Source organism: Helianthus annuus, chromosome 3 (assembly GCF_002127325.2).
Source record: "Helianthus annuus cultivar XRQ/B chromosome 3, HanXRQr2.0-SUNRISE, whole genome shotgun sequence".
Lineage (NCBI taxonomy): Eukaryota > Viridiplantae > Streptophyta > Magnoliopsida > Asterales > Asteraceae > Helianthus > Helianthus annuus.
Window position 1 is genome coordinate 33,576,373 of NC_035435.2, and position 26,042 is coordinate 33,602,414.

The 26,042-nt window shown below is 39.5% G+C and overlaps 1 protein-coding gene across 1 annotated transcript; it reads left to right on the forward strand.

The window, feature by feature from the left end:
- The first annotated feature begins 7,335 nt into the window (after window positions 1–7,335).
- On the forward strand, window positions 7,336–14,440 carry LOC110928835 (diacylglycerol kinase 3). Its single transcript, XM_022171880.2, has 12 exons — window positions 7,336–7,929; window positions 9,003–9,125; window positions 9,686–9,823; window positions 9,905–9,990; window positions 10,317–10,404; window positions 10,498–10,573; window positions 10,657–10,739; window positions 11,178–11,248; window positions 11,876–11,953; window positions 12,210–12,297; window positions 12,832–12,948; window positions 14,046–14,440. Exons 1-12 carry the CDS (start codon window positions 7,612–7,614, stop codon window positions 14,202–14,204), a joined length of 1,425 nt encoding a protein of 474 aa, XP_022027572.1. The 5' UTR covers window positions 7,336–7,611; the 3' UTR covers window positions 14,205–14,440.
- Window positions 14,441–26,042: the final 11,602 nt, after the last annotated feature.

Here is a 26,042-nt window from a genome sequence, read left to right on the forward strand (position 1 = left end):
ACATGACGACAGGATTAGTACTTTAATTTAAATCAACTGTCATTCAGTGGTCATAATAATGACATGATGACAGGATTATCGTCTAGAGGGCTTTGAGCATAGCTCATCCCCTTAGGATGGGGTATTTCAAAAAGATCACAATTGTTGATGTCGCAATCGGACGGTGTATTATAGCCCGTGGCACTTCCTCCTTAAGGGATGATTATTTTAATAAGGAAGGTTTGGAACAACCCAATATAGGGATGACTCACGTGATTTTTATCGAACCACGTTTGCCAGGAGTGTTAACATTTTACGGATGTTAACAAGGATTTGAATCTCTTGAATAGGTCCTACCATCTTGGCCTCGTCATATAGGCTAGGTTTACCCTTGAGATTTCTTTTTAAAAATGCCTACTGGCAGGGAAGGAAGGATATTTATTTTATTTAGGATCTTATCATAAATCCTAATTTATAAGTTAATAATAGCACAATTGGCCTAGTCGCGTAGACAAGTTTAATTTATAAGCCATGATCGTCTGGGATCGAGGCATTTAGTAATAGCACAAAAGGCTTAGTCACGTGGACAAGTTTAATTTATAAGCTATGATTTCAGAGAATCACAGCATGAAGGTATTCTGGCACAATAGGCCTAGTTACTAGGACATTTATAATTTATAAGCTAGGATTTCAGAGAATCAAAGCCTTGAGGTTTGAACTTAGTTCATTACCTTTTTCTGACAGGGAGTCATAGACTACCACTGCCTTTTGTCTTATATGACAATTAGTATGACCCGTAGGCATTACATTACTATTGGATGTTTAATAAGTTTGGCCCGTAGGCACTACACCACTATTGAATGTTTTAATAAGTTTGACCCATAGGCACTACATCACTAATGGATGTTTAATAGTATGGTTGGCCCGTAGGCACTACATCTCTAATGGATGTTTTAATAATATTGGCCCGTAGGCACTACATCTCAAACGGATGTGTTTAATAAGGTTGGCCCGTAGGCACTGCATCACTAACGGATGTTTTAATAATATTGGCCCGTAGGCACTACATCACTAATGGATGTTTTAATAATACTGGCCCGTAGGCACTGCATCACTAACGGATGTTTTAATAATATTGGCCCGTAGGCACTACATCACTAATGGATGTTTTAATAATACTGGCCCGTAGGCACTGCATCACTAATGGATGTCTTTATAATATTGGCCCGTAGGCACTTCATCACTAATGGATGTTTTAATAATACTGGCCCGTAGGCACTGCATCACTAATGGATGTCTTTATAATATTGGCCCGTAGGCATTACATCACTAATGGATGTTTTAATAAGATTGATCACCTTCATTGGTGTTTTAACCCACGATTTATAAATCATTTAGTTGGGTTTTGAAATCCTTAAAGGATTATCGTATAAGAATGACGTGTGTGATTTTAACGAATCACATCTGCCATGAATGTTAACATGCGTACAGAGGTTAACAGGGAATCAGAATCTTTTCAATTAGGTCGTACCATCTTGACTGGATCTTAAAAGACACCAAGCTAGGTTTCACCCCCTTAAGATTCTTTATTTAGGCATATCAATAAAAAGGAATGGTTTTGATTTATTTAATATTTCTTATTCAGAATGAAAGTCTAACTTAATCATTCCATTATATAAAAGTGAAAGTATAGAGTTGCCCTAAGTGGGACTTGAAAGGAATAATGTTGTCCTTGTAAGGACTGAAAGATAATTATGTCCTTATAAGGACTAATAAGGAAACGATCTTCAGAAAAAGGAGTTTCTTCTTTATTTTATTTCTGACTGCCTTCTCCTCGGATGTTCGTTTCATTCTAGCCGCGGTACGAAGCTCAGCATCTCAGGCTCCGGTGTGGAGAACTCCTATTATGGCTTCTCCGCTTGGCGACGTATCCAATATAAAAATAATTGGAAGCAGTACTTTTCCAGATTGGGATTGAGATTATTCCTATGTTAAGTCTAGACTCGAATATGTGCAATTGTGTCATTGAGATTAAACACATAAGGATAGTGTTTAATTCACTCAATGTTGGCTCTGATACCAACCTGTCACACCCCGATTTCCACGTGTCTCACCGGTGGGCCCGGTGGGGGATTACCGTGACGATGTTGGCAACAATATAGTCAAACCACACAATTATATAATGCACAGCGGAAGCATAAGATAAATATATAAATTTCAACCTCTGATCATAATATCAATGTATTACAGAAGTTGAATATCCACAGTGGATCGTAAGTAAACATAAAGTATTGTTCCATCAGATACTGCAATCAAGCTTGCGAGGCTTATCCCGACGCTAGGGAGCTAATACCAGCCAATTTACGTTTAGGTACCTGCACTTAATCTTTTTGGGGAAAATACGTCAGTTTACACTAGTAAATACATTCAACTGACACATTTGAAAATGTTTATTAAAATTGATTTGAATGCACAAGGCACAAACTCTTTTATAACTTGGGAAAATTCATAATGATCTTGTGAACGTTTTACATGTTCTTTTATGCGTTCAGTAGCCCGGGTCGTGCCGGGTTAAAGATTTATAGACACACCACGTTTGCGTAAAACCGTAGTATAAAAACCAACGGCTACGTCTTTTAATTTTAATGTCGACACTTTATACCGGGTGTACGCCTACACCGGGATGTCGATGGTCGTGGCCATTTCGTAAAATGATGCTAAGGATATCCGGGACAACGGTCATTAAACCCCCCCAAAGGCTTATAAGCAACAAAACTGTTTAAATGAGCCGATCATATTTAATCAATTAACCACCTAAGCGATGGAATTATATAATGCTCAATCAAGCGGTATTAATATACCGTAACCCAAGCCCATATAGGGGAAATAAGTTAAAGTATTTACCTTTGCAAGTATAAATCCTTAATTTAGATCAAGTCACCGATAGCTTTTACTGGGGCTCCTAATCTGGAACGAAGGTTTTAATTAACCTCTTAGAATCCTAACGGTCCTTGTATTAGCCGTAGCTTAAACCGGTTGATTCCGATATATAGATATGGTTAATTCGCACGAAAAGGCGAAAACCGAGAATGGAGTATGATTTGGACCCAACAAGTTCAGTGACTTGTTTTATATGGGTTTATAGTTCATACTCTGGATTTTGGGGTTCAAATAATATAATTTGACCCATATCGGCTATTGCACGAAAACTAGTTCCATGGGCCGTACCGTGTGCGCAAATAGGCGAAACGGTTTACCATAAGTGTCCTACGCTTATTTCCTAAGTCAATATGCCTTAAAAGTATTTTGGTATCAGTAGGATACCTTCCGTAATGCCCGTAACGAGTTTAAGTTAATATTATGCCCCGTAGGGGCTTTTCGGTCATTTTAAAGACTTTAAAAGGGCTTTTCGAGTTCTACAGGAAATCTGAGTTTCCCGAACAGCTTATAAAGTTTAAAATACTTTATTTATTATTTAAAACCAGTAGCAACTGGAATCGGGTCAAAAGACCTTGTAGAACTCCCGTTTTGGCCAAAAAGGGCATATTCGGTATTTACCGAACCGTAGCCATAACCGCGGGTTATGAGCAAGGTAAAAATTATTAAAAATCTTTAAAATTCCCAAAATATTATTTTACCACAGTGGGTAAAAGTTTTGGTGACGAAAACTTGGGTTAGATGGGCGTTATGCTAATTGCGCCGTAAATTACAAAACTTTCTTAAAAGTGCGTCTTTTAGCATAACTCTCATTCTATACCTCGGATTGACGTGAAACTTCAAGGACATGCTTATAATTTAATAAGCAAGGTTTTGGTCCGTTCACGTGTCCGAAATACTCGTTTTAATTTTAAAAGGCCGTTACGGTCAACTTTTAGGCGAATGACGGAATTGCGCAAAAGACTCGGATAACTCATGAACCGACCACAGAGGTTTATACCAACATGTGACCTGGTCCTAAGAGAGTTCTAAGGTATATTTATACCTCACTAAAACGGGTCAGAACTGAAGTCAAAGCAAAAGTCAAACTTATGCGACTTTCGGCTCCGAACCGGTTCAATATAGTAAATGATCGATTCAAACGAGCGCAAACAGGTTTATATACTTATTATCATGTTTTATGATTGTCAAAACAGGTTCCATAACATATACATTACAGATTATGCATAAATCGCTAAAATAGCTTTCTGTTGACTTTTTAACCGCACGTTTGACTCGACATTTGACATAGTTAGAGTGGTGATCAGGGGGAACCATTTTAGAGGTTTATTACCCACATAAATACCAACTCATAACCACCTTTGATTCGTCATAAGACTGAACCATTTGCAAGATATTGAAATGACAACCGTTAGTTACGACGGTTGAGTTTGTACTCCAAAACTATGGAAATGTATGACCAAGATGAGTATGGACGACTTACAGAAGTTGTATCTTGGTTATAGAGCAGAGGTGGATGCTTGGGAACCTTAGAATGATCAGAGATGTATTGTTTGAGGTGTGGTGAACTTATGTTCACAATCTTGCTATTTATAGCCAATGTTAAGGCCCAAGATCATCACAACTCAGCCTACACTGATCATGGATGATGGGCATATGTCCCCTAAGGTGTATGGGTCAAGTGTAGGGTGCCCATGCCTCATTTATTGGCTCATGATCGTTCAAAATGCTCAAAAGGCAAGAAACTACAAAGTTTCTGCATCTGGGCGTTCCACGCGGCCCGCATGGGGATTCAGGCTTCCCTTTACGCGGGTCGCCTAAATCTAAATGTCAGAAACGAATTTACAGGAGGCTCGCGGCCCGCCTACACTTAACCGGTTATTCAACGCGGGTCGCGAGAGGCTTATTTTCCTGATTTTTTAATTCTTTTGAAATGATTACCAGAATCTTATAATTAATAACGAAATCTTTCGTAATGATTCGCCTGACCTTTCGGTTTTGAAGGGGTAACTTTGCGGTTTGGCCCTCGGTTATTTACCGATAGGGGCCTCGTGTTATTTACCCGCATTATTAAGTCCCCGGTTTATTTATTAATTATGTTGGAAAGCCTTAACTTTCACTGTTGACGCTTTTAACCCCTCTTCTACGAATTCGATCGTAACTTTCTCGTTTCATATCGAAACTTCGCGAAATTCATATATATTATTTTAGTGAGGGTATAATACCGTTACAAAGTCTTTGGAACGTTAAAGGGTCACTCAGAGGTATTATTAAACATGTTGACACAGTTAACCCCTGTAGTTTGTAATCTCTCACCTTTTTCCGCGTTTTGTTTTTATACGATCTATAATTTATTCGTTTGAAGGTTTAAGCATTATTTAGGGATACTATACAGTATATTTACCCTTGTTGACATTTATAACCCTCGAATTTATATACTTTCAAGGTTTGTCAAAATTAGTCCTTTATTTATTATAGATGCCACGTGTAAACAAATGACACGTGTTAACACATCATTGGACACAAAAATTTCGAGGTGTTACAAACTATCCGGGCATCTTCTTCATTTTTATTTATAAAACCCCACCACCACACTTCATTTTCAACCTCCACCCCCATCACCCTCCTCCACCTTCACCATCACAGAGGTGATTGAGCCGCAACAGCCACGGCACCGGTCGAACCGGTCAAACGGGACTCATTTAGCTCAACCTGAAAAGGAATGTATTAATATTTAAATAGATTAATTGATAGTAATAAGATGATAATGTTACCTCACAGGCATGTGGAATTTCCTGTCCGGTAATCACTAAACGCGTCAATGCGTGACCAATTTCTGATTCTGATGGACACAGCTCAACCCACTTCAGGAAATCTGAAAATCTCCACAATAAAGGAGCAGGGCCTTCTTCCTTCTGAGAATCAATATATCCACCACTGTGTGCTGCTAATAAGCCCTGAAATTAATAATAAAACATCATGGGCAATCTCACCTATGAAAACCCCTAAACCATTTTATTTTAAAGAGTAAAATGCCATTTTGCCACCTCTGCATCAAGTTACAACCTAGTATTGACTAATATAAGACTGAAGATATAAGACGGATGTATGAAATTAGCAAGCAAATTGCACCTTTAAAAAAGATTCTGCGAGAATCTGAGCATACTAGCAGCTGGCATGGAATGAGTTTGAATTAAAAGATGTGCTTCCTCAAATGAATCTTGAGCTTTGAGAGATAGCAATTGTAGCAGTTCGATTGGCTGTTTATCAAATGCCTCTGAAAATGTGAGACCCAATACGTTTGCAGCCTTTACAACAGATATCAATCTCTTACACAATCCACGCCCTCTACCATCGATGAAAAAGGTCGTTAAACTCTCCAATACCTATAATTTCACAAAATTATTTGTAAATATTAGTGCCAAAGTGAAACATATATCCACGCCCTCTACCATCGATGAACCGTTTGACCGGTTCGACCGGTGCCGTGGCTGTTACGGCTCAATCACCTCTATGATGGTGAGAGTGGAGGAGGGTGATAGTGGGTGGAGGTTGAAGATGAAGTGTGGTGGTGGGGTTTTATAAATAAAAGTGAAGAAGATGCCCGGATAGTCCCTGTGGTTTGGCTTTTTTAAGCAAAGGGTATTTTTGTCATTTCACACCCCCTTAACAGAGAAAACAAACTGAAGTTAGACCCAGGGACTATCCGGGAACAAAAATTGAAAACTTGGGGACTATTCAGGTAAGTTTAGAAAGTTGAGGACTATAGGTGAAAAAAGACGAAACCACAGGGACTATCAGAGCATTTTTCTCTCCCACAAAAGTGGTTCTAAGTTTATCCCACAAATGGATATTATTATGGATATTATTATGATAGGAATGAGATTGGTACTAATAGGTACTGGTACTAAAAATCCTAAAAAATGGGTATAAATACTGATATAAAAAATATCTGATATGGTATGGTTTGGTATTGGTACAGTACGAATCAGTAAATATTAGTATTGTACCTTTCCGATACCGAACACGCTAAACGTCGCTACCGAAAATACTGTGATTCGGAAAATTCATTACCGGTACCGGTTTTGAACCGGTCGGTACCCAGTACCATTTGCTTATCCCTTTATTAGGAGTAGATTTTAAAGGATACACTTTGTTTTTAAAAGAAAAAGATAAGAACATTCACATCCAACCCCTCATTTTTTACCATATACTACAGTAAAAAAATTAAAAATCACCCTCAGATAATTTGAGGGTTTGAATATGAATGCTCTAACACGTAAAACCAAAACTCAAGGCACTAAAATGACACCTAACAATAACCCAAGGGCTCCTTACACACATAACTTCATCTCAAAGGTAAAAAAACATAAATACAAAACCACTATAAATCCCAAAAGTACACACCACACGTGTACCCATTTCTTTCGTCCAAAACTCAAAAAACCAATTCACAAAACCAGGCAATTCCGTAAATAACCCAAACCATCAGGGGCAAAATAGTCAAATCCCAAAACTTGACCAAAAAAACCCAAAATTTTCAAACAGGGGACCCACCGCCGGACTTCAAAAACCACCATCTCGCCGGCACCCCCACACCATTTTTCGATTCTTTTAAGGTATAAAGTTACAATCTTTGGAATCTTTAACCAAAAAAGACTCGACCCAGAAACAGAAACAGGAACAGGAACAAACATGGAGTCGCCGGCGCCGGAGACGACGGTGAACACGATGGCGGTACGGCGGTCGTGGGTGGAGTCGATGAAGCGGTGTTCGTTATCGGGAATAAGTATTCCGAAAGAGGAGTTGAAGAAGAGGATAACTATGCCGGAGTATTTGAGAGTTGCTATGAGATATTGTATTAGTTCAAAGGATATTGCTGCCTGTGATGGTGAGAAGTCGCCGGTCGGAGAGGTTGAGTGTCCGGTGGTGGTGTTTATAAACTCTAAAAGTGGTGGCAGGCATGGCCCGGACCTTATGGCTAGGTTGCAGGACTTGATGGGTCGAGAACAGGTTTTTTTTTTTTTTTTTTTTTTTTTTTTTTTTTTTTTCATTTATTGTTTAAAGAAACATTTATGCTTAATTTGCTCTATGAGTGAGTAGTTACAGAAGATTTATGATGAAACTAGAAACCATGGTTTGTGTGTGTGTGTGAGTGGCGGATCTAGAAAATCTTAGTAGTGGTAACGTTTTATGAAAAAGCTGTAACGAAATCGGAAAAAAAGTCAAAAAAAACGTCAAAATTTTCCAATATTTACACTACCGCCGGAGTGCCAAGCGGTAGCAGAGGCTACCCTTCGCCTAAGGTAGGTCCGCCCCTGGTGTGTGGGTGTGTGTTTTTTGTTGATGATGGTTTGTTATTGCTTAATTCTTCAGCATTTGTGTTTGCTTTTGGCTATTAATAGTTGCTGAGATTGTTTGATTCCTTGTTTTGTGATGAAAAATGAAACACTTATTTCATGAAGGGTTTTTTTTTTTTTTTTTTTTTTGATGAATGTTCAATTATTGCATCATTTATGCTTGAGTTGTGATTGAAAAAAAATGCTTAATCTCTTGACTTTTGATGAAATTATAAACACAAAATTCATGACTATTATTTTTTGTTTTTTTTTAAATGATGTTCAATTGTTGCTTCATTTTCACCATTTTTGCTTGATTTTCTCTATGTATAGTTGCAGAAAACAATCTCTTGATTTTCGATGAAATTAGAAACCGTAATTCATGAGGTGTTTTTTTTTTTTTTTCTTTTGATCTGATGAATGATCAATTATGCAGAAATAGTGTAATTTCTTGATTTATGATAAAATTTGAAACCAATAATTTGTTTTCTTCATAAAAACAGTTAAAAATTCAAGAAAACTAAATCGATAATTTAGGTTTTTAAATCCTCAATGATAAAGTAAAATTGATTTGGGGATTGTGATTTATGGATCTTAATTCAAATCTAATGTCAGAAGATCAAGATATTCAATATTGAAAAAAATTGACAAAAACTTTTACTAGCATTGCTTTCAACTGCGATATACATTTTTAATATTTACGTGATGTTCTTCTCCTACATTAATTTAGTTCCTCTCTTTTGCCAGGTCTTTGATCTTCAAGATGTGAGGCCGCATGAGTTTGTGGAATACGGGTTGGGTTGCTTGGAGAAGTTTGCTGCGAACGGAGATAATTGTGCCAAAGAAACCCGAGAAAGATTAAGGATTGTGGTATGTGTGTTTCCTTTCTTTTGGTACCGTGGTATCGGCACTAAACGACCCACATATCCATGTTAATCGCCTCAATATCTTATAATTCGCCGCTTTTCGTATTTGAAAATGCTAACCACACTTCTGCTAAAAATAAAACCACTGGCTGTCTGATTACTTGGAGGTATTTTAATATGCGTTTCAAAAGTGATTAACTGATTACACGATATTGAATAATCCGTACCAGATTATTAGACGAAATAAAGTCGAGTGTAGAAATATAGTCTTTGGATTTTTGCTATTACAAGTTGTTATAATTTGATGATTATATGTTTGAGTGTTTGACTTTATTTCTAAAATGACGTTTTTAAGAAAAAAGTCAAACTTCTTGTGAAATGGGTATCAAGGTACTTTTACGATGACCCTGATTATTATGACTCAAGTCACAATATTCATATGATCATCGTCTGAACACATATCCAAAATAATAACATTTGCTCTATTTTTTGAAATTTTTAGAGTTACAATAAAGTAACATGAACATATAATGCTAAAAGTTGGTATTTTCATTCATTTAAAAGGTTGCAGGAGGCGATGGAACCGTTGGTTGGGTTCTCGGATGCCTTGGAGAGCTTCACAAAGAGGGTCGAAACCCCATTCCACCAACGGCAATTATTCCTCTTGGTACAGGAAACGATTTGTCCAGAAGTTTTGGATGGGTAGTTTTGTCATTTCCTTATAATTTCAATTTTCTGTAATTTTTTTTCGTGTCCTTGAGGTGTAATTCAACTTATTTTCAGGGTGGTTCATTTCCTTTTAGCTGGAGAGCTGCCATAAAAAATACTCTTGATAAGGCCACTCGTGCTCCAACTAGCTACCTCGATAGGTGATTTGTTTTTTTTTCAAAAATATGAATTTCAATTCAAATTTGTTAGTTATATTTTATGAATCTATCGAGTTGGTTCATGTTTTATCTTGAACGGGTCAAATGGGCCAATCAGATAAAATAGATAAACAAGAAACGGGTCAAATGAGACCGACTGGTCGAAAGTTTCCTATATCCTATTATTAATTAGTTAGATTATTCTTATAATAATATTGTTTTTTTTAATCACGTTTAATGCTCTAAGTATGTCAAAATATTTTTTTATGAACGAAAATTATTAGATTGTTATTGACTTATTGTTGTAACATATTTTTTATTTTGTGAAGTTGGAAACTTTTGATATCAATGCCATCGGGTGAAAATTTGGATACGCCTCATTCTTTGAAGCAAACAGAGGAGGTTGTTTTTGATCAGGTTTGTAAAATATAATATTCTTGATTAGTTATAAAATTTTTCAGGGTTTGTGTTAATTAACCGCTATTTATACGTTTTTTTTTCTTTTGGCAGGATGTAGAAATTCAAGGGAAGTTAGCTGAGAAAGTTTCATGCTATCAAGGAGTGTTCTATAATTATTTCAGCATAGGTATTTTATTTTATTCGCTTTGGCCTTTGAGGATTAATACATAGTATATATTTAAATTTAATTATTATTTAATCTGTTTTTAGGAATGGATGCTCAAGTGGCTTACGGTTTCCATCATTTAAGGAACGAGAAACCTTACCTTGCTCAAGGTCCCATTTCAAACAAGGTTTGATCTTTAGTTGACTTCTCAAGAAACATCATACATTTAGCTTATGTCATCTTGTTATGAACATTTTCTTTTAAGATGGGAAAACGGGCCCGTCATATGTGTTGAGTAACGGGCTCGGGTTGAAATGGGTCATTTAATACCGATCCAAACGGGTTAGGTCAGCTCAGGTTGTGCAATTAGAGAAGTTACAAGTGTTTTACTACACTTTGGTTCATTTTTGACCCGTTTGACCCATTTCATTTTTAGTTATGTTTTTAAACTTTAGCCATTTGGACTGTGATTGATAAAATGTAAACCATATTAACCATTTGAAAGAAAACGGGTCAAAGTGCCCACCTCTAATCTTTCTATGTTATATGGTCGTCAGATACGTAGATGATTAGTTTGTGCCTTGTGGTATATTTATGATTTTTATTGGTGTTTTTGTTGTCACAGATAATATACTCTGGATATAGTTGCACACAAGGGTGGTTTTTTACACCTTGTATGGCGGACCCTGGTTTGAGGTAAGAATTGATCACAATGAAGTACTTTTTCGCGCGGTGCTAAATAATCGGTTGCGTTCAGGGTTGGTGGGTCCAACCAAACATGGACACAAAGATTTAAGTAGAGTCCAATAATTATGTTAGACACACGAACCCAAACATGATATGGGTATTCGTGGGTTGACACGAATATGGCATGTTTATCCTGGAAAAAAGATATTTTAATTTTTTAGTATATTAATACTCTAAAATTACTAATTTACAACACCATATACAAATGTGCCTTATATAAAATATACAAATGTGCATTAAATTCTCTTTATCTTTTAGATTTTGGCATAAGTTATATAATAAGTCTAGGTCATGAAATGAACCACAATTTTTAAAAATATTATAAAAATAAACGGGTTACACAGGTCACGAGGTGAACCCGCCAGGTTGACCTGAACTCGACCCGTTTAGCTAAATGTGTTCGTAAGCTATACCTGAAACTCTCCCGAACCTCTTTAGACCTAAATGCAAACCCTCTACATGAAACAAGTGTTGCGTTTAAGTTTTCGCATATCTTCAGGTGTTTTTTGGTATTTAAATAAAAAAATAAAGGGACATTTTGATTTTCATTTGGTTTTAACAATGTGATGAATGCAGGGGACTAAAGAATATTTTGAGGTTACATGTTAAACGGCAAAACAGCTCAGAGTGGGAACTTGTCCCTATCCCATCAAGGTAAGGCTACCTTAATAATCACATTCGTTTTATGTATCCAGTGGCAAAGCTTGACCCGAATGACGCCCGGGGGGGGGGGTCGAAAACGTATATACCCAAAAATTTCTATGCGAAAAGTCGAAAACTACATATAAAACACTGCTGAGCGAAATGTTCGGGGGGTCGGGCGCCCCCCGGCCCCTTCTATACTTCGCCCCTGTATGTATCATGCTTTATTTAATTAATGTTTGTCTCTTGGCAATTTATGTTCTTGCAGTGTTAGATCTATCGTTGCTTTGAATCTTCATAGCTATGCAAGTGGAAGAAATCCTTGGGGTAAATTGAAACCAGATTATATGGAAAAGGTAAGTGTTCATTTATCAGAATCAACGATAACGGTCATGATCTATGTAGGCAAGGGCGGACACACATAGTAAACGCTAAAACCGGCAAAAAAGATGTTTTATACTTTTACGTGTTATGTAGCATTCAATACTCTTTTTTAGCTGTTATTCATGTATCTGACAGTCAACTGAAAAGTCACGCTAGTAAAAAAATCTTGAGTCCGTCGTTGTATGCATATTTGGCCCGAAACAACATATAGGAATCTTGATTCTTGTGTACAAATAAATATCATCATTTTTGCTGTAATGAAAATATGACATGTTTATCCTGAAAAAAAGATATTTTAATTTTTTAGTATATTAATACTCTAAAATTACTAATTTACAACACCACATACAAATGTGCCTTAAATAAAATATACAAATGTGAATTAAATAATTACGAAAGCTATAAAACCCGATGCTAAATTCTTTTTATCTTTTATATTTTGGCATAAGTTATATAATAAATTAACAAGTCTAGGTCATGACATAAGTTTAATGGTAACAATGCAGAAAGGCTTTGTTGAGGCTCATGCAGATGACGGTCTCTTAGAAGTTTTTGGATTTAAGCATGGATGGCATGCATCATTCGTCATGGTCGAACTTATTTCAGCCAAACACATCGCACAGGTACCACAAATTAAATTTATATCTTTTATTTTTTTTTAAATTTAAAAAAATGAGCCATATAAAGCGTTAACCTGTTATACATCATACAATATATTAGGGGTGTTAAACGGTTCATGTTCGTGGGTTGATGGGTTGAACCGGATGTGAACCTAGACACGACATGGATGATGGACCTGAAAATTGTGTCAGATACGTGAACCCGAACGCAACATGAATATTTCCGGGTTAACACGAACATTACATGTTTAACCCAATGAGTAAATTACAAAAATCGTCCTTTATGTATGTCACTTATTGCAAACTGTGTCCTTTGTCTTCAATAATTACAGAAAACGTACTCGATGTTTGCAAACCCTTGCAAGTTATGTCCTTTAGCCCTAACTCAGTTAATTTTTTGTGGTTAAATCTGACCAAATGGACCTCACATGAGGGTATTTTGGTCATTTTATTCTCATGTGGGGTCCATTTGGTCAGATTTAACCACAAAAATACCCTCATGTAGGGTCCATTTGGTCAGATTTAACCATAAAAATTAACTGAGTTAGGGCTAAAGGACATAACTTGCAAGGGTTTGCAAACATCGAGTACGTTTCTGTAATTATTGAAGACAAAGGACACAGTTTGCAATAAGTGACATACATAAAGGACGATTTTTGTAATTTACTCTAAACGAATATATGTATTTTGCATATTGATTCTCTCAAGTTAGAAATCTACAACAAAAATACAATGTATCTAAAATAGTTATGTTTAAAATGTAAAAGTTGATGTCAGTTACCCTTTTCAATTTTTAAACTATGGCATCAAAGTACCCAACAATTTAAAAAATATTAAAAAAGTTTTATGGGTCAACCCCCGAACATGCCAAATCAACCCAAGCCCTCAGCTAAACATGTTCGCGGGTCCGACTGAAATTGACCAGAACCCATTTAGACTAAACCCAAACCCACAAATTTCATGTCATGTTCGTATTATGTCATAAATTCACACCCTAATACGAATGCCAAAAAGATCAAAAGAAAAAAAAAGCTGTATTCTTTTCTTTAGTTACCCTTTGAAAGATTTTCTTGAAACTAATACAAAATTTTGTTCATCAGGCTGCTGCAATTCGATTTGAGTTAAGGGGTGGAGCATGGAAAAAAGCGTTTATGCAGATGGATGGAGAACCATGGAAACAACCGTTAAAGAACGAGTTTTCAACCTTTGTTGACATTGAAAGGGTACCATTCCGTTCGGTTATGATCAATGGAGGGTGATTATACAGATTTTTTTTTTAAAAAACTTGTGTCAGGTTTGGTAGCTTGTATAAATCAACTCTATCATCAAACTGCCGGTAAATGATTGGTTGTGCACGACTAGGCAGCACGGTTGTTAACTTAGGTGGTTAGCCGGTACCTAGGTTGTGTGATGGTGTAAAGTGAGAAATCGAACCGCGAATCTTTATATGTAACCATTCTGTTTGTTTGGTACCATGCTGAAATTTTTTGCTTAATCTGGTTTTTTTTTTTTTTTTTTTTTAACTTGTGGACGTTGGTTATCCTTATTGAAACAAATGTAGCATATTACTATATTGTTACAAATGATATACTGAATCTCCAGTTTTTTGCATCTTTTCATGTCAAGATTAATTTTTACATTGCTACATGTCATATATATACTAATTCTGAATCAAACTTCAATCACACCTTCTTATGATGGATGTTGTATAGTTGGTGCTTTGATGCGCGTTTGAGGATCTCTTTGTTGTTGCTTGCCAAAACTACACGACCCTTGAAGAACTACGTGATGTGACTGTAGGTGGTGAAAACGTTCAGTGGAGGTGTTCATGGGTTGGTGTTGAAAACAAACGAAGAGGAACGTGACCCCTAAAAGAAGTAACCATGATCCACTTGAAGTAGGGCTGACAATTCCTGACCTGTTTAAGACATGATTAAACTTGTTTACTAAAAAATATTATATAATTTTATATATTTTAAAAATAATTAAATTTAGGAGGCTAGGCACCATTTCTCTTTTTTGGTACATAAAACCATGGCCGGCCCTGAGGGTGGGCGGGGGAGGACCACCAGCCAGGGCCCGATATTTCGAAGGACACGTAATTTAAAAAAAATCCGATATATATATATATATATATATATATATATATATATATATATGTAAAAAATAAATTAATAAGGTATACTCATACAAACACCAACATAAACACACTTACAAAACTATTTTTATGGTTTAGATTAGTTATTAGCCCATTGGCATTAGATTTAGACCTTTAGTGAGCCCAATACCCAATTTCGTTAAGGCCTAAGGGTGAAGGGGGTGGAAGCGGCAAAACATGCGAGGAAGGAGTTTGCCGCGAGGGGATTCCGCCGCCGTCCCCCAATTGCCGTGCGGTGAAGGTCTTAAGCGAGGACTTGTTGCCGCATGCGAGGAAGATAAGGGAGAGGGTGTAATGGTGGGGCCCACTATCTTTCAACCAATCATGTCTTTTTTTAAATGGTTTGGATGAAAACACACCTTATGTTTTTGGGCAAGAGTGGTGTATGAGAGGGGAATTGATATGGCACATCATGATTGGGTGGGTGAAAATTTCCCCTCATTTCATGAGGGGTGCACCCCCTTCACCCTAAGGGCACGTTTTTTCGAGCGGAGCAGGGTACGTGAATTCTTAAAGCCGGCCTTGCATAAAATATACAACTGTATTATAGACATTACCTGTGATTCTCCACGTGAGTCCTTTTGTTATTCTTTATCTTCACTATTAAAAGTCACAATAATACAAGACTCCATTCATTAGTTTGTCCCAAGGAAGGTGAGTATTATTAAAAGAAAAACAGTTGGGGTTTAATATCTGATGAAGTTTTTGTATGGGTATCACAACTTCAAGCTGTCAAAAAGGGACCACCATAAAGCCAATGATATCCATTCGAATCAAATCACACATGTAATTCTATTAGAAAAAGATTATTGGACAAAGCATGGTTGGAAGTCTTCATTATTTGTAAGCTTATGATTAAGGTGCTCCTTCTCTATACGACTATTGATTAAAATGTCGTTAAAATAGACCATGAAGAACTTTTCCATAAACGGTTATAGTAACTGACGACGGGTAGCCCAAGGTCAAATAAAATGACTAATATGCAAGAGCTTAAAAGGTTGAAAGGTTCATCGGATGAAAAGCTGTAAAGTGAGAAAAGCGAGGAACAGTAATCAGTCACATCTGAGAACTCACCTCACCAACTCACGCCCACAAACTCAGAGCAGGTCTGCACAAGTACACTCTATTAACCAGGGGTCCAAAGCCTTCAACCCCAAAAGGGGAAACCCTCCATTGCAAACAGGTTTCGCTAGTCTTGTATATGCCATTTCAGGAGATGTCTTCCCCTATAAGAAGACAACTCATTTTCACTCCTGGGACATTCCGAAACACAGAGATTCCTTAATCTCTGGTCATTCAAAGAGTACTTGATCACTTCCAAGTTACTCTTCATCACATTCACCACACACTCATTCTATTTGCTTTCTTTTCTGGATTCGAGCTTGCCTCGGAGAAGGAACTTCAAAGCAAATAACAATTACATACTAGTGAACCTCCTTCCACGTTTTGCAAACGTGGAGGGACCCCGCGACCTGCGTTAGGCAAAACTGAACCCTTCAGCCCTTTTGCCTAACCAACTCAGCTACCATCCTTGGTCCCGTGTTTGTTGCATCAACAAGTTGGCGCCCACCGTGGGGCTACGCCGCTGTTTCTTCTCAAAAAAGACCTAGTAGTGTAGCTCCTTTCACTCAAAACCACCATGTCAGAAAGTGGATCCCCGGGAGAGGTGAACCAGATCCCTAACACCTCCACCCCGGGTAGTGGCCTAGCTCACACAACTATAACAACACCGTTTTCAATTCCGGGGAGTACACCCGAGTTCCTTACCTTCAACACACCAACCCCATCCAGATCTGGGGCTCCGTCTCCCAACGTTGGTGTGTCGGACACCCCGGCACGTGTTGAACTTACCCCCGAGGGGGTCGCTAATAACTTCCTCGAGTTAAGGTCACTTCTTAACCAGCATGTGAATAGAGAAAGGGAAAAGGGGGTAAGGATTCGTCTAGATTACGACGAACCTGAGCCAACGTTGTCTCCTGGGCCACCCCTACCACCCTTTGTTACAAGAGGTGAGGCTGGTCCCAGCAACCCTTCAAACCCTCATCCTTATCTATCCACTATGACAAATCCAACTGTTCATCCTATTCTCTCTTCCCAACCAATTGCTAGTGGCACTCCTCTGGGACACGAGTTAACACTTGATCAACTCCTACAGTTCCCGGTGACCAGCTGTCCCGCTTCTCTAACTACCACGTGGGAGCAAGCTCTGTCCGTGCTCCCTTTAGCACGAAGTGCTGTTACTAGCACCCCTCTCGGGGTAAACTGCTCAGTTGGTCCAGGAAGCCTTCAGGGTTTCAATCTCATACCTAACATGATGTCACAGATGATGGCCAACTTCCCATGGCAACACTTCATCAATCAAGTGCTAGCCACCCAGGGGAACCATGGCAATAGCAACAATGTAGGTACAAGACCTGAAGAAGACTTGGCTAAACCTTACAAGCCCAGTAACTTTTCCTGCTTCTCAAGGCAGATAGCTGATTATGATTTTCAGTCAAAAATCAAGATGCCAGCTCACATCAGAACGTATGATGGGACTGAAGATCCCGAAGATCATCTCCAGATCTTCACTGGCGCCGCTCGAATAGAAAAATGGTCAAATGCTGAATGTTGCCTAATGTTCATGCAGACTCTTGTTGGATCCGCCAGAATCTGGTTCAACGACCTACCTGCTCAAAGCATTCAAAGCTTTGACGATCTCAGCAGAGGTTTTCTGGCAAACTTCTCCCAACAAAGGCGATACGTTAAGGACGCAACAGTAATCTTCCAGATAAAACAACGCGACGATGAAAGCCTTCGGGCATTCATTGAACGGTACAAGAAAGAAGGGCTAACCTATGTAGGGGCTGACGAGAAAATGAGAGTGGCCGGTTTTATGAATGCCATAACCTCCAAATATCTCACACGAGATTTCAACAAATCTCTACCTAAAACCTTGGAGGAAGCCCTTGAAAGGGTCGAAGCTCACATTCGAGGAGAGGAAGCTGTGGATATCAAAGAACAAAGGAAAAGGGGGTCTGGCTGGCGAAGTAGTTGCCCAGCCAGAAAGAGAGGAAACTTTAACTCCTACGACAGACGCCCAAAGGGTTCAGACCCTCGAAGGGTTGAAGGACGAAACCCTTCAGGCAGAGATAAAGGCATGAGTTTCACTCCCCTCACCAAAACCTCTCAAGAAATCCTGGCAACGGAAGAAGTCAAGCAAAACTTTAGACCTCCCAGGCCTCTCCCCAAGAGTCGAAAAAATGAGAACTCAACGCAATTCTGTGAGTTCCATGAAGAAAAGGGACATCACACCAATGATTGCTTCCAACTGAAAAAGAGAATTGAAGAGGCTGTTAAGTCAGGAGAGCTCGCTCATTTGGTAAAATGGGTTCGAGACAAAATGGCTGAAGGCAAAGGGAAGGAAGTAAACATGGTGTATTCTGATGAAAAGGTTCTTTACAAGAAGCGGCGGTTGGAAGATTGGGAGCTTCAGTGTGTCTGCTTCCCCCCAACAAGGAAGGACCCACTTCCTGGTCCCCTTGTGGTTGAAGCCACCGTGGGCACGTTACAAACATGTAAAGCATACATAGACACGGGAGCAGCCACTGAAATCATGTTTGAGAAATTTTTCAACCAATTAAGCGATGAGGAACGTTCAAGGCTTCAACCCTCTAGAACCTCCATAAAAGGTATCGCCGATATAACCTTGAAGCCTTTGGGGCAGATAACCCTTGATGTTTGTTTTAAGGAGGGATCAAAAGAAAGAACCCGATCACTGACCTTTGTGGTTATCAATATCCCTTCCAACTATGACGTAATCATAGGGAGGCCTGGACAATGTGCATTTTACATGGCAGTGTCTGTCGGCCATGGCACAGTCAAATTTCCTACTGAAAGAGGGATAGCAACCCTTCAACCCTCTCAGGAAGCTTACCTGATCGAGGATGAAAGCTCAAATGGTGAGAAAGACAAGCAAGGGTTAGTCATAAACCCTAAATACCCTGAGCAATGAGTAAGGGTCAACCCCAACCTTTCCCAAGAGACTCTTTCATACCTTGAAAAGCTGCTGAAGCATCACAGCGATGTGTTTGCCTGGTCTCCTGAAGATATGACTGGGATCCCCCGAAGCATTGCTGAACACGAGTTAAGAATACCACCGGATGTCAAGCCGGTGGTTCAAAAGAAAAGAAGCCTGGCACCCGAGAGAAGCCTGGCAGCTTGCCAAGAGGTTGAAAAGCTTGTATCAGCTGGCATTCTCCGAGAGGTCAAGTACCAATCATGGATTGCAAATCCTGTTATGGTCAGAAAACCCGACAACTCTTGGAGAATGTGTATAGATTTTAAAGATCTTAACAAGGCTTGTCCCAAAGATTGCTACCCGCTCCCGGAAATTGATCTCAAGGTTGATTCCCTTACGGGGTATCCGTTTAAATGTTTTCTTGATGCATACAAAGGTTATCACCAAATCCTCATGAAGAAGGAGGATGAAGAAAAGACAGCTTTCCACACAGACAAGGGCATTTTTTGTTACCAAAAGATGCCTTTTGGCCTAAAAAATGCAGGTGCCACCTATCAGCGTCTCGTCGATAAAGCCTTTGAAGACCAAATCGGTAGAAACATGGAGGCATATGTCGATGACTTGGTGATTAAGAGCAAAACGGAATACCAAATGCTTGATGATATCCAAGAAACTTTCAAAAACCTTAGAAAGATCAACATGAAGCTCAACCCGGAAAAATGCTCGTTTGGATTCGATGAAGGAAAATTCCTGGGTCACATTGTCGGAAAGCAAAGTATCAAGGCCAACCCTAATAAAGTAAAAGCAGTCCTTGAAGCTAAACCACCGAGAACCAAGAAGGAGGTTGAAAGCTTAAATGGGAAGCTTGCAGCCTTGAAGCGTTTTACCTCAAAACTAGCCGAAAGGTCTCTACCGTTCTACAAAACGCTCAAGAACTGCTCAGATAAAAAAGATTTCAGATGGACCGATGAAGCTGAAGAAGCTTTCAACCAAATGAAGCAGCACTTAGCTTCCCTACCAGATATTGCAGCACTAGAAACTGGGGAGCTCATATCGGTGTACCTTTCAGTTGCCGACGAAGCCATCAGTGCAGTTCTCACTATTGAAAGAGACAAGGCTCAGGTACCCGTTTATTTTTTCAGCAAAACTCTAAAACTAGCTGAAACCAAATATCCTCCCCTCGAAAAACTCGCTCTAGCCCTGGTTCAAACAGCCAGAAGGCTTAGAAGATACTTCCAAGCACATCCTATACAAGTGGTCACTGACCAACCTGTCATGAATGTGCTTGAAAAACCTGAGAACTCAGGAAGGCTAGCAAAATGGGCAGTGGAACTAGGTGAACATAACATCACCTACGTCCCACGAAAAGCCATTAAAGCTCAAGTCCTGGCTGACTTCCTAGTTGAAGTCCCAAACCAAACAATTGAAGAAGTAAACACCACAACCGCTGAACCCTCCAACCCTGAAGCCTGGAAATTATTCACTGATGGGGCTTCAAGCGTTGAAGGGTCAGGAGCTGGTTTAGTCCTAATCAACCCTGAGGGGCTAGAATTCACATATGCTCTCCGTTTTAATTTTCAGACCACCAATAACGAGGCTGAATATGAAGCATTGATCGCTGGCCTACGACTGGCCAAAGAAATGAAAGTCAAAAAGCTTGAAGTGTTCACTGATTCACTACTAGTATCAAGCCAAGTTAATGACAGCTATGTCGCCAAGGAGCCCAACATGAGAAGGTACAAAGAAAAATCCAAGGAGTTAATGAACACCTTCCAAACATGCAACATCAAACAGATTCCAAGGTCCCAAAACAAAAAGGCCGATGCCTTGAGCAAATTGGCATCCCTCACGTTCGCCCACCTCACGAAAAAGGTGTTGGTTGAAGTGTTAAAGGCCCGGTCGATTGATGAATTGGAAGTGCAAGATGTAGTCACCGAGGAAGATCCAAATTGGATGACTCCTATCAAAAAATTCCTTCAAGACAATGAACTACCTAATGATCAAACAGAAGCCGAAAGGGTAAAGATCAAAGCAAGACAATATGTGTTGCAAGGAGAAACCCTCTATAAAAAAGGTTACCTTGCACCCTTGCTAAGATGTGTGGGTCCTGAGCAAAGCAAGTATTTGGTTAAGGAAGTGCATGAAGGAATATGTGGAGCTCATTTTGGAGCTAGGTCGGTGGTTGCAAAGCTCATGAACCTTGGATACTTCTGGCCATCAATGCATCGCGACACCGTTGAGCAGCTGAAGAAATGTGATGCCTGTCAAATCCATTCCCCAATACCAAAAAGTCCCAAACATGACCTGGTTCCCATAACCTCGGCATGGCCATTCCATAAATGGGGAATGGACATTGTCGGGCCATTCCCTCCAAGTAAAGGGGGAGTAAAATTCCTATTGGTAGCAATTGACTACTTCAGCAAGTGGCCAGAGGTTAAACCCCTTGCCAAGATCACAGGAAAGCAAGTCATAGACTTTGTTTGGGAAAATATCATCTGCCGCTATGGGTTGCCAGGGGTTATTGTCACCGATAATGGGAAACAATTCGCCGAGAAACCCTTCAGCCTTTGGTGCAAGGAATACAGGATCAACCAAATCTTCAGCTCAGTGGCTTACCCGCAGTCAAACGGCCAGTTTGAAAGGACCAACAGAAGCATAGTGGAAGGCATCAAAACAAGATTGGGGAGGTATGAAAGTAATTGGCTTGAAGAATTGCCTAGCGTTTTATGGGCAATTAGAACAACAGAAAAAACAAGTCACAAGAAAACACCTTACAGCTTGGTATTTGGATCCGAGGCCGTAATCCCCGCTGAAATAGGAGTTGTAACCCAACGAATTGTCAACATGGATCCCGAAGTAAACCAGCAAGAGACCATGTTGAACCTACAACTCCTAGAGGAAGCCCGAGATCAAGCAGCAATACAAGAAGCCAAATACAAGCAAAAGATGGAAGCCTACTACAACAAGAAGGTCAAGAACGAACGATTCAGGCCAGGGGATCTAGTCCTCAGAAACAACGAAGCTAGCAAAAAAGAAAATCAAGGGAAGCTAGGCCCAAAATGGGAAGGTCCATACACCATCCTCGAAGCACACAAGGGCGGGTCCTATAAGCTGGGAGATCTAGAAGGCAAAAGGCTTCCAAGGCACTGGAACGGAAAAACCCTGAGAAAGTTCTATGTTTAGAAAGTTTGGTTTGTATCAAAACAAAAACCTTTTGTAAAAGCAGATACTGCTTGAATGAATGAAGTCATTTTTTCAAACTTGTCTTTCTATCCTAATATCAGGTTGAGAACCTAGCAAAAAACTCCATGGCAAGGGCCATGTAAGGGGATGAGCTCCCAGGCCATATCGCTCAATAGGTTCAAGGGTTGAATGGACCTATATAAGGGGTGAGTTCCTAGATCAATACAACTCCATGAGATTTATTAAGAAAAAACAATAATGTCTCATAGACAGGTTTGAACAGCCTACACCAATCGTTCCTTAAGTCTTAGAAACATAATCAACAAATAGACTTACGAAATCAACTAAAACTACAAAGAAATAAGGAAAAGGATAGATACTACGTCTTGATGTTAATAAACACTAAGGTAAAGTGTCTGCAGCACGGAACCCTTTAAAGTGTAAAAAACATAAAGACAAAGTAAACAAAGACAAGGCAAGAAAACAAAAATAACTGACAAAAATAAACAAACTTATCAATTAAACATGCAAACCAAACCAGAAGCTACCAAGGTTTCAAGCCAACAGAAAATAAGCTCGAAAGGTTAAAGGCTTCAACCCATTAACAACTGCACAAAAAGGCTTCAAGGGTTGAAAACCCACAAAACAAACCAAGCAAAATAAGTAAACAAACATAACACCAACAACATAGCAACCATCATACCATAGTTAGGAAGGCCATAAAAGACCTTCAGAAGGAAGTCAAAGCAAGTTCCAGTAACTTGCAAATAAAACTAGTGTTCAAACGGCCATACAGGCCTAACCAACCACAGGAACCTTAAGGGTTCCTAAAAACCTAATATTGTTTAAAACATTACAGACATAAAGTGTTTGCTAAGAAAGCTACGAATAAACATCAGGTAGCAGAAGGCTTGGAACCTTCAACCTTAGACTTCTTGGCTTTCTTAGTCTTCTTCGCCTTAGCACCCTCATCACCACCAACCGCAGAGGTCTCCAAACCAACATCTTTTGAAGCATCAGGCAAACTTGAGAGGGTATCATCACTATCCCCAGAGTAAGACCTCTTCCTTGACAGGGAACCCAAAACCTCAGCACACACTTTCTCATTCAACCCCTCAGGCTTCAATTCCTGTAAAACAGATAAAGGCTTACCAAAGCAAGAAGATACTTCATGAATGTAAGGGTAGGTTAGCCTCTCCATCTGCTCAACAGAAGCTTTGAAGATATCAGAAGCCTCGGGGCGAAACATAGGTGATTTCTCCAAGGGTTGTCCAGACTCATGAAGCTTGTAACCAGCGGTAAGGCCTTGATGTTTCCCCAGGTTCAAAAGCTTAGTGTAAACATCACCAAGGGCAGAGTTAAACTCCTTGGAATGTAAAAGGTAAGTGACAACCTGCTGGAAACCATGCTCAATCAACCACTGATTGTCCGCAGTAACTTGGCCAACCGAAGCTTTCAACCCTTCTTTTTCTTCACGAAAAGCTTGTTGCTGAACAGCCAAGGCCTCTCGGTCAGCCTTTAGCTTCAGCAAGTTAGCCTCAAAGCTCTTCCTCAGATCACCCATCTCAATATCATGCATCTTTTTCAAATCACTAACCTCCTTCCGCCACGCTGCTTCCTTCTCTGCAAACCCAGCTATTTCCTTCTTCATTGATGCTAGGGAGGATTTCATCTTATCCTTCTTCTTGGAGAAGTCCTCATATTCCTGCATCCTTTGGCGAAAGCGAGTAATCCCTTGAGGAAGCATAGCAGCAAGGTTACAGGTGGTTAAAACCATGCGAGACAACATAAAGTCATCATCCATCTCAGCAATGGTTTTGTGCACAGAAGGAGGAGCAAGATGACTAAGAGCATCCTCACAAACAGCAGCATCCTTGAAGGTATCATCATTCTTCACTAGCCAAGCAGGCACATAAGTACCTTCAGGGTTCAACCCTTCAACGTCCCTGCTTGAAGATTCCTGAACATGGATCACCTTCTTGCCTCGAACCTTCTTACCATGAACAACCAACTCCTTGTCCTTCTCAACACCCGCTTCAACTTGATCCTCCGAAACTTCAATATCATCACTCAAATCCACTGGCTCAGTAGAAGTGGATTGAGGACCAGCTTTCAACAAACGACGAGAAGATCGGCGAGTTGAAGACTTGGGAGCATTAGACTTGGTAAAACCCTTAACGTTGGCAACACTAGCATAACTCGTACCCTCAAACCTTTGCTCGGAAGTCCTAACCACAACATTCTCACCCGGAACAGACGGGGCATCCTCAAACACAACATCAGACGTGTCGTCACTCTTGATAAAGTCCAAAGCAGACATAACTGGTAAAAACAAACAAAAGAAAATAAGTCATAAGCAAAGTAAAATAAGAAAAGGCATAAAGGGGAAAATGCATACCAATGCCATTTCTCATTAACACCGGATCCCGATCGGCTTTTCCCCAAATATTACTAACCCCTAAAAGCACTAACAAATGTTCGGGAAAGGGACGAACCCTCGAAGGGCACCCCCGAATGGCTGTAAGAAAAGCATCATTCAACTCAGATTCAGAAGGCTCCGGATCATTAAGAACAGCATCCGGATGCCTCCACACCATTTTGAAAGGAACGATAGATTCAGAAACCCAGAAAAAGCGATCCTTCCAGGACCCAAGCGTTGTAACCATGGACGAAATAAGACAAGTATCAACCTTTGATGTCTCAAAGGTGAACCAGTCACCATTTTTGGCTAAACGAAAAAACCTCCGAAAGAGCAACAAAGAGGGATCATACCCAAGAGCACGACACAACACTTCAAAATGCAAAACCCTAGCCATCCCCTTCGGATGAACTTGCCCAAAAGAAACGCGATAATACTCAAGCAAGTTCAAAACGAAAAACAAAAAAGGGTAACGAAGATTAGACCACTGAAAATGACGACAATACAAGGCAATCGAACCAGGGTTTGGTTTGTCAACAGGAACATCGCAAGCAGGGGCAGTTGGGTTAAATTTTTTATCAATACCATACTCCAAACAAAACAAGTCTACTTCCTCTTGTGTCATTCGAGAGAATGACTTTGCTAAATCTTTAAGAGCACCCATTTTTGAAGAAAGTAAAAACGAAAATGGAGAAGAAAACTAACCTGAAGGAAGAAACTTGGAATGATTGTGAGTAAAATGAAGAAGTTTTACAAGTATAAAATAAATATGATTTTAAAACAGGGGTAATAAAGGTAAATAAATGGCTCCTGCAAAACCGCCGCCTGACACACGTCAATCAAATCAACTGTCAATCGTTTAAAATTCAAAATTCAAAAAGTAACTGCCTCAAGCCTTTCAAGCCTCCAAGCAACGAACCCTTGAAACCTTTAAAACATATGCATAAAAGTCAGAAGTCTTTGAGCATACTACCCCAAAAACCTCTGACTTGGGGGGCTGACGACGGGGGTAGCCCAAGGTCAAATAAAATGACTAATATGCAAGAGCTTAAAAGGTTGAAAGGTTCATCGGATGAAAAGCTGTAAAGTGAGAAAAGCGAGGAACAGTAATCAGTCACATCTGAGAACTCACCTCACCAACTCACGCCCACAAACTCAGAGCAGGTCTGCACAAGTACACTCTATTAACCAGGGGTCCAAAGCCTTCAACCCCAAAAGGGGAAACCCTCCATTGCAAACAGGTTTCGCTAGTCTTGTATATGCCATTTCAGGAGATGTCTTCCCCTATAAGAAGACAACTCATTTTCACTCCTGGGACATTCCGAAACACAGAGATT